The sequence below is a fragment of the Lactuca virosa genome, chromosome 3 (genome assembly GCF_052849685.1).
Source record: "Lactuca virosa cultivar CGN04683 chromosome 3, Lactuca_virosa_CGN04683_v6, whole genome shotgun sequence".
NCBI lineage: Eukaryota > Viridiplantae > Streptophyta > Magnoliopsida > Asterales > Asteraceae > Lactuca > Lactuca virosa.
In genome coordinates, this window is record NC_136428.1 from 261,780,187 (window position 1) to 261,790,834 (window position 10,648).

General features: G+C 36.7%; 1 protein-coding gene across 1 annotated transcript; it reads left to right on the plus strand.

Annotated features, from left to right (window-relative positions):
- The first annotated feature begins 9,550 nt into the window (after positions 1-9,550).
- Positions 9,551-9,853, plus strand: LOC145164575 (uncharacterized). Its single transcript, XM_079083287.1, has one exon. It carries the CDS (start codon positions 9,551-9,553, stop codon positions 9,851-9,853), a length of 303 nt encoding a protein of 100 aa, XP_078939413.1.
- The last annotated feature ends 795 nt before the right edge of the window (positions 9,854-10,648 follow it).

A 10,648-nucleotide genomic window follows, 5' to 3' on the forward strand; every position in this document is an offset into this window, starting at 1 on the left:
AGTAATACTGAGACGATAATATCTTATAATCTTGAAACGAAGATATATGAGTTGCAATTTACAAGTCGGTCATGCATTGGTGATACGAAAACGCATCAGTAACTTGGTGTTATAAAACATATTGTCATGTATAATTTGATGAGTAAAAGATACAAGCATATGAGTCAACGTTTATTCGTTCCTTTTGCCCTAATAGGAAAAGCGATATCTGTGGGCCCCTCGATGATTTGGTGTTGACTTATGTGCTGGGCCCAGCCAGGATTGGATTGATGTGTTCGATTAGAAGTCCTACATCATCACAAATCAGAAATCGGGAAACATAGATTCTGGACAAAGAGATTGATTACATCCCATGTCTTTTGTCTAGGGATATCTGGCAGAACGAAGGATTATATGATCACTTATCTTAGGACACGTAACTGACTGGGTCAGAGTTCGGCAGCAGCTTTTTGGAAGCTACAATTTGCTGGTAAAATTTAGAAGGCATACTAGCAATTATAGTTACAGACTTATCCAAGTGGGAGAGTGTTGGATTAGGTGTCTAAGCCCATAACTATAATTGGTATGTACTTGAATTGATAGCAGCACAGTCCTTTTGGGTTGCCCTCAACCTAGCAACTGGACAAGGAAATTATGAAAGGAGAGATATTAATTTATAAGATTAATGAATTAATATAAATGATTTATTAAAATGTTAAAAGATTAATATATTAATTAGAAATCATTATGTTTAATTAATAGTTAGCCAGAAATTAATCAGAATTAATTTTGGGGTTAAAAGAATTAATTATAAAGTGCAGGGACTAGTTTGCAATTAACTAATAGTTGAGTGGAAGGTTCCAGAACCTCCTTGGAAGGAGGTGGACGAAATTATTAGGGGAAACCCTAGAGATTTCGTCCAAGGGGTCCAAATAAGGCCTTTGGATCTTGCTTAGGCCCTAAGCAAAGGATAACTAGGGTTTTCCCTAAACCCTAGATCCCTCAGCTATTTAAGGAGCCTCCTGGCTCACATTTGAGGTCACTGATTTCTTTGGAAGAAACCCTAAGGCCGAAATTGCATACACTCTCCATCCTCTCTCCTCCAAGTTTCCTTCTTGCTAGTTCTTGGGTGTGATTCCATTAGAGGCATTACATTTGTGGTGCTAAGCTTCCAAGAAGATCAAGATCAAGATCAAGAGGATTATCAATTGTTTGCTATAACAATTGAAAGGTATGTAACTCCTAAACCCTAGTTTGTTAATTTCGAAATTAGCCTCTCTCCTCTAGGGTTCTTGTTTTGCAATTCAAAGTTATATGTTCAATAGTTAAAACATAGATCCAAAGTAGGTTGCATGTGAACTTAGGAATTGTTTTCTAGTTTATTTGTTTTACCTAAAACCCATCACATATTACTCATGCTCCACGGGTTTAAACCACCATGGATCATCCATGGGTCACCACATGGGTTTAGCCAAACATAATGAACTATGGATCATAAGCCCACATTATAAGAATGAATGATTTACATAATCAATCCCCATATATTTAATTAGTCTCTTTTGATCACAAAATTAATTCCAAATTAATTCTTGATCAATACTAATTAAATAATATGATTTCATATTAATATATTAGAACTTATAATATATTAATAAACCATAAATAACCTCTTCTCAATTATACATCCTTCAGATTGTTCCGGTGCCATGCAACCCAAATGGACCATGCTACTCTCGGGTCAAGTACATACCAATAATAGTTATGGGCTTAGACACCTAATCCAACAGTCTCCCACTTGGATAAGTCTAATAACTATCATTGCAAGCATGACTCCAACCCGACTAGCAATTGTAGCTCTTAAAAGCCGCTGTCAAACTCTGACCTAGTCAATGACGTGTCCATTAGATAAGGGATCATATATTCCTCCTTTCTAGATATCATATGGACTGAGACATGGATTATAATCATTCTCTCGGTCCATCTGTTGTTTCCCGATTTCCGACTTATGACGACTGACTAATTGAACAAATCAAATCAGTCCAGGCTTGGCCAAGAACTTAGGGGTGTCATCACTAAATCATCGAGGGGCCCACATATATCGCTTTTATCCACATGGGGTAAAAGGATCGGATAAACTTCGACCCAAATGCTCACTTGTACTTACTCATCAAATTACACACAACAATATTTTTTAACATCCAAGTTACTGGTGCGTTTACATATGTCAATGTGCAACCGACTTGCAACTACAACTCACATGTCTCCGTTTCAAGAATATAAGATATTATCGTCTCACGATCACTTGTGATAAAATCCATGAAGTGATTCAAATAAGCGTGGATTGAATCTAATACTCGAATCTTATTCCAGGAGTACTCATGAACACTGCAGCCACCTTGTCCTAGACAAACTACAGACCCATTCATGACAGTCTTGCCTCAATACCTACTTCCAAAGTACGATCGACTGTGGACGGTTTGAATAACCTAGTTATTCGGGAAGTCAAAACATGCAAAGTTAAACACAAGAATAATACTAATCCTATATGGCCCCAAAACGTTTGAGCCACATTGATTACTCATTAATCATTGTATAATGTTTCGAATAATCAACTTAATACTTGAATTAAAACAATAGTTATGTCATGCTCCAAGCATGCACACTATGTTTGTCTAAACAATAGTTATGTCATGAACCAAGCATGCACACTATGTTTGTCTATGGTCCTTACTTTGTGAAATAGATCAATTGAAAACATTTCAATGATGCTCATTTCATAATTCCAAATCCTTATTGTAAGTGTAAGAATTCAAAATTCTTGTTACTTCTAGAAAGTGTTAGATTCTAAACTATCATGGAATGATTCTTTTGTAATGTCTAGGTGCCAAAAGTTACATTGAATTGACCAATGATATTACAAAATATTCCTTTGGAGATTGTTACAAGACAATTCCATGGAAATGAAGTCTCAAATTCAAAGTACATTCCTTTAAACATCCTTCTTGTATAAAAGTTCCTAACTTACTCATTTATTCTTCAACTCCCAATATGGAAACATTCCATATTTGCCATACGAAAACTCATTATTAATAGACTCTTGTCTATTCATAATAATGTCAATATGGTCCTTCCATTACTATACTTCCAACTGTCCTTAAGCGACCAATCTTTGGCGAACCTTAGATTATCCTTAATAGTTGTTTAACCACTTCAGTCATATCCAGTTCTATTCCTTTTTCCCTCTAAATGCGCTAGGCATTCGGAAAATTAGAACACGAGAATATTATAGCATATGCAATTGATCCTATACCCGAATCATATGGGATACGATTCATAATGTCTAACATAAAGACATGATACTTAATCAATCTTTTGCTATAATATTTATATTTGCCATGTTCTCATAATTTTAATTATGAAGAGGGATGCCGTAATCATAATCAAAATTTAAGAACGCAATTAACATTTCCATATATAGAATTTCCTTATGTTGAACCATTCCAACATAACATTCATATATATTTGACTAAATTTGATTAAAATCTCACAATCTAAGCTTTTAGATTTGAAATGAAGTATAAATTTCTCTCCCTTAATTATAGCAAAACAACTTTTCAAACCCTGCGACTTTGAAAATTGAAACTTTTGTTTTCTATAATTGACATGTATCCAGAAATCAGTTGTGCTTTCATTACCAAAGTTGAAATTTCTGATACGAGATGCTTCCATAAGACTTTATCTAGGCTTCTCAAAATCATACACCTTTCCTTATACAACTCACATGTGTGTCTAAACAATTTTAGAACTTACAACCATAAGTCTGAAATGTTTATACATGTTCCATTTCTCACAATTCGAATTATGAAAAGGGATGTCGTAATCATAATCAAATTTGAGAATGCAAATATCACAACTGCTATCTCCTTAAAATCTACTTAGTGAAAGCGTTTCCTCACCATCATTTTCATGAACTGGAGAGAAACCTTATGACACTTAGATTTTATGGTGTATGTGTTCCTATCCATGTGAATTTTTCATAACCATAATCACAAGACAAGTTTAGTGACAAACCCAAACTCATATGGACTGAACTTGTTCAATCATAATTTCTTGCCACCTGGCAGCACAAAGGCCTACCATTGCTTCCAAGTAGTTATGGAAACAACTAAGAACTCATAGAACTCACATACATAGTCAACTTTAACTGTAATGGGCACAGAAATAAGAATATGTCAACACGATAGGTTATAAACCTCAAGTCGTGTGCTAGTGTTTAACATTAGGTTTATTCTTGATTAGTTCCTAAAACTTGTCAATATCTTTAAGACTCCTACTGACCTCTTGACATATAAGATTCTCTTGTTATGAACCATTCCTTGACAAACAAATATTCAAGAGTTAGTGCGGATTCTTATCAAGACAAACACTTCACACAATTGGCCTTAGTTGGTCTTTGTTTTATCCAAAACATCACAACTTACCAATTTCAAATGTATAAGAGTATAAACTTTTACTCTACATTTGATAAGTGTTTTAAACATTTCTTAAGATTATGTCACTCAAGGTTACAATCTTGGAGTATGACTCTAAGACTTGTTTTGGGAACGAAGTATGACTCATCTTCTTGATTTAAACTATTTTAACAATTCACGATTCCTCTTCTTAACCATACAAATGCACTAAGATGTCTTTAAAGGATCAATTGTGATATTGTTTTTCCATAACCATTAAGATGATCATAAAACATGATACTAAAGTACTCTCCCATCTTTTCAGATTAGAGAAACTTTTATCTTTCTGCCTAATTTGATTCTTCTTATTTGTTCTGCCATACATTGAACCTTTTCCAATGTTTCAGAATTATACTTAAACTTGTAAGCATAACCATGTTTACTAAACTTTAGTAAATCATGACGAATAGTCTTATCGATCTTTGTGGTGGATCGTGACCAGCGTACACCCAGTGTACCCGATCTCCTAGTCCTTCACTTGACTCACATATACATGTGAACAAGGAATTAGTCTTAATTTACCAAAGATGAAAATTCTCATTCATCATACAATACAACTTGCATGATTCTAAGTTTCTGTCCAATTGAAACTTGGGTGATGAGAGTCTTTCCTTATTTAGCAAATACTCGACACTACCACAAACGAAAGAATCAAATTCATATTGCTAACATAGAAACTTACAAACATCAATTTTCACAAATTCCATTGCAAGGAGATGAAATAAAAATAAAAACAAAATTTTGTTTATTTATAAAATGCGGAAAAAACTTTTCCTTACAATGCAATTACAAATGAAAACTATGTTATTACATATTTCCTAGCAATCTATCATAACTCCTAAGCAGCAGCTCAAAATTTTGATCTTCGAACCATGCGATTGAAATCCATCTTCGCGATCAAATTCAGCATACTCTTCCTTTAAGCTTCCTTCCCTTTGCATGATCCTACAAAACATCAAAATGCATCCTTGTCACATCATGTAATAAGAATCAACAATTAGGAACTTAATAGAGTTAGACAATAGACTTACCTGAATCAGAGTCAAACTTTTCGATTCTACCTTTTCTCAGATCTTTCAGGTAGTCAGGGCAGCTTCGCAACCAATGCCCCTTCTCTTGGTAATACAAACATATAGACTCTTTGGGAATGGTACACGAGACAATATCAGACGTAGCCTTTCTCTTTCCCTTGGAAAGAGAAATCTTTTATGGACTTCCAATGTTTCCATTGTCAATGTCCATGGAAGTTTGGGGAGTAGATCTTCCAATCAAATTTGCTTTTCCAGTGCGCCAAATCATTGTTGATTCAGCAGCAACAAGCAAATAGGTAAGATCAATAAGGGTCATGTCGTGGTCTATCACATAGTAGTCCTTAATGAACTCACTATATGACACGGGAAGTTATTGAAGAACCCAGTCAACCGCCAACTTCCTCGAGACAACGACACCCAATACTCTCAGCCTGTCAATATGTGACTTCATCTCTAAGTCGTGAGTACAGGCCTTCCATCTTGATGTTTCATTGCAAGTAGGGCTTGAGTGACCTTGAATTTTTCAAGTCTTTGAACTTGTGGGTTAGGGAGAATTATTGGAGGAGGTGGAGGAAGTGAAGTATGACTCCCACGATCCAACCGCGGGACATCATCTTCAAGAGGAAAGTTTGTTCCAAAGGATTTGGCAAGACCACATTTGTCTGAACTAGACATCTACAATGGGAGAAATTCAAGTTAGTTGATTTAAGTCCTTAATATAACACCCAAATGAAATATTAAGGCTAGGACCCAACACAATATTTTACAATTTAGAAGAAGGATGTCGTAATCCAAACTGCAAAATATTTGAAGGTAGGTAAATGATGATTTACCAATTTCCACCACGAAAAAACGAAAAAGAATTTTAGGTTTTAAGTGAATTGAAACTCCTAGATCCTTTGAGATTCATTGAACAATTCAATGGCATGTTTAAATCTCGATTGTGCCCTTCAAGTTTGTGACTGGGATGTCGAGGATCACAAACAAGGTTTGAATAACCATGCAAATTATCTTGGTACACCCAATGTTACAACCACCTAATCAATGTGTCGGTTAATCACACACGCTCCATTGATCTATGATTAACATCAAACTACCCTTTGCCACACACTGTTAGTCCAGATTAGTGTGTCGGTTAACCACACACGCTCCACTAACGACTTAACAAGGTGCAAAGTGCAATTTCATGGGTTAGCACCATATTCACATCTTCCAAAGTAACTAAGATTTATGAATTTGTAAGTGTTTAGTTACTTTATATTTATCATTATACTTTTAATGAAGGGAAAATTAGAGTCCTATCCTACCCGTTCGGCTAACGACCCTCCACCAGTCAAGGAAGCGGTAGGTGAGAGTGGACACCCATTAAACTGCCATTTTATAGGCAGTAACCTTATGCCCCCCTTATAGACCGGCTTCGTGAATGAGGCCTACTAACGGTAAGACTGACTTTGTTCATATACATATATATAAATATTAAACCGATAATATTATAATAGTATAAGGGTAGAATTTTAAACTTTAAAATTCTAGGGTTTGGAATTAAATGTTTCAAAAGTTAGACTTTTACATTTACAAATTCCAAAAATTGAGGGCAAGTTTCGAACTATTCAAAAACTTTTGGAATCCATAACTTATGAGTTTAATATAGGTTTTAATGAAAAAACTCTTGAAAATCCATAACTTGAGGACAAGTTATGGAGTTCAAAAAACATTTATGGAAAAAGACTCTTCAAGTTCGTAACCTATAAGTTTAATGATCTCTTTAAAAGAAAAACTTTTCATTTTCCATAACTTGAGGACAAGTTATGGAATTCATCAAAACATTTAGATCAACTACTGCAACTAACCAAAATCAAACAAATTTGTCAATGATCTACATTAAACTCATAAGAAAAAGACAATTCATATCAAACAACTTTCATGTAATTAGCCTAACCATATAAACTAATACAAAACATAAAACTTTGACAATTATCTTATAAATTGGATAAGCATGAAAATTACCACATCAAAAACAGGTTTTTAAGTTCAAAAACAGCTTAGGGTAATGATCCTAGTCCAATTAAACCCAAAAACATCGAAAAACTGCATTCTGGAGCACCAACTCGTCAAGTGCTTGAACTGACTCAGCGAGTTGGTCAGATTATAGGGTGGACTCATCAATTTTCCCACTGGAGTCGGCGAGTCCACCGTCCAGACAGCAAAAAACAATTTTTTTAAAGCTTTGAAAACAAGTAGCATCAAGTATATAAGAAAACAACCCTAGGCTCTGATACCACTGAAGGGTTTTGAGCATTCTAACACTCCTATGGTGTACATGCAACCCTAGATGCTTTGGATCTATGTTTTCTCTAATATACATGCAAACTTTCAATATTCCAAAGCATCATCCTAACTAGCATACAATGGAGTATCTTTACTACAAATTCTAGTTAGATGACATACCTTTTGTTGTAGTTGGAAGCCTTGGACCTTTAAGAACTTAGTGCCCCAAGTGTTGCGCCTCAAATGGAATCACACAACACCACCAACAATGGAGGAACTTGAGAGAAGGTTACTTGCACTCATAAAATCGGCTTGCCCTCTTGTGTAACCACTAGTTCCAATATCATAAGCTAGAGGAGTTCTTATATAGTGTGGCTTAATTAGGGTTACACCATGCAAACCATAATGTGCATGACCTTCCATATCCCTCATGCTCCATGGGTTTAAACCTCCATGGATCATCCATGGGTCACCACATGGGTTTAGCCCAACATAAGGAACTATGGATCATAAGCCCACATTATAAGAATGAATGATTTACATAATCAATCCCCATATATTTAATTAGTCTCTTTTGATCACAAAATTAATTCCAAATTAATTCTTGATCGATACTAATTAAATAATAGGATTTCATATTAATATATTAGAACTTATATTATATTAATAAACTATAAATAACCTCTTCTCGATTATCCATCCTTCAGATTGTTCCAGTGCCAAGCAACCCAAATGGACCATGCTACTCTCGGGTCAAGTACATACCAATAATAGTTATGGGCTTAGACACCTAATCCAACACTAGTGTGGTAGAGTTCTGGTTCCGGCATCTGGTGGGGTGAAACAGACAATTTTGGAAGAGGCGTACAAGTCCAAGTTTTCTATCCATCCGGGGGCCATGAAGATGTATCGAGATTTGAAGTTAAGGTATTGTTGGTTCTGTATAAAGAGGGAGATTGTTTGGTTTGATGAGCGGTGTTTGACTTGTAGGAAGGTCAAAGCCAATCATCAGAGACCTCATGGAAAGGTGTAGCCGTTACCCATCCCTATGTGGAAATAGGAGGATATCACTATGGACTTCATCGCCAAGTTACCCAGGACAGTGCAGGGTGTTGATTTTATATGGGTTATTATGGATAGACTTACCAAGAGTGCACATTTTATTCCGATTTCCGAGAGCATATCTGTAGAAAAGTTAGCGGATATTTATGTTCGGGAGGTGGTAGTCAGGCACGGGGTGCCGGTATCTGTGGTCTCGGATCGTGATGTTCACTTCACCTCCAGATTTTTGAGGAAGTTCCATGAGGAGTTAGGCAATCAGTTGCATTTCAGTACAACATACCACCCCCATACCGACGGTCAGAGCAAGCGGACGATCCAGACACTCTAGGATATGCTTAGGGCTTGTGTGTTGGATTTTGGATGAAGTTAGGATACTTACCTTCCGTTGGCATAAATCTCCTACAACAAGAGTTATCATGCTAGTATTGATCAACCTCTATTTGATATGTTGTATGGAAGGAGGTGTAGGACCCCAGTTTGTTAGGGAGAGGTCGGAGATCGGGTCATGGGGAGAATAGAGGTAATGCTTAAGACCACTGAGTTAATTCAGTAGGTGTGTGACAGGCTACAGGTCGCGTAGAGTCTCCAAAAGAGTTATGTTGACCGACGATGTTCAGATCTCGAGTTTCAGGTGGGAGACCTGGTGTTTTTGAAGGTGTCACCTTGGAAAGGTGTCATCAGAATTATAAAGAGGGTACGATGGGCCCCCGTTTCATTGGTCCATTTAGGATTTCTGCCCAGGTGGGCAGGGTTGCTTATCGGCTGGATCTTCTAGATGATCTAAGTCAGATCCATAACACTTTCCACGTATCTCCGCTGTGGAAATGTGTAGCCGATGATTTTGCAGTGATCTCTTTAAATGATATTCAGGTAGATGAGCGCCTGAATTATGTGGAGAAGCCCATCATGATTCTTGATAAGAAGACTAAGTCTATGCGTAATAAGGTGGTGAATCTGGTGAAGGTGCAATGGCAGCAGCGAAGAGACTCCGAGTGGACGTAGGAACTTGAGGACGAGATGATAGAGCACTACCCTGAATTATTCGCGATAGTAGACTTCGAGGACGAAGTATAATTCAAGTGGGGGAGATTTGAAACACTCGAAATTCAGGTATGTTAACTTTTAGCCCTTGGGTTAAATTTATTTTTGCATGAGAGGCCCCACCGTACACTGGGCGTACATATGTGTATGCTTAGCGTACATGGGTGTTATGTTCGCGGACTTCAACCACGTACGTTTAGCGTACTAAGGTGTACACGGGGGGTACTTTTCTAGAGACAAAAACCCTAATCTTAGGGCATGAGCACTATTTAAGCTCACTTATGGCATTTAGACCTCACCCTTATTAGCCTCCACTGCTTGTTATCGTCCCTTAAACCCTATATTGCTAGGGAGTGTGATCCTTTAGCTTTAAAGTGTTTGTAGTGGCCATTTTAGTGAGTTTGCAAGAAGAGGAGCTTGGTATGCAAGCCTTGGACGTGGTTGAGCTTCTACATCTTGCATCCATATCTTCTTGGAGAGCTTTTGGAGGTAAAAAGTTCATACCTTGCTAATCCTTTTGCTAGTTTGAGTTAGGCTTTGGTAGTGGGTTCATTTTTGGTCCATGGATCCTCTTTTGTGAGTTTAAGCAACTCCAGAGGTTAAAAATGTTAGATATTGGCTCCTTTGGCATGTTAGAAGCAAAAAATATCTATCTTGATGGTTCTAATGGCACCATGCATGGGTTTGAGGTCTTAAATTGAGTCTTAATGGGCAAAATGGGATGTTGGACTCCCATGAAGCATGCAAAGGCATAAA

Coding starts and splice junctions, on each gene's coding strand:
- LOC145164575 (XM_079083287.1), top strand. CDS start 9,551: ATGGGCCCCCGTTTCATTGGTCCATTTAGGATTTCTGCCCAGGTGGGC.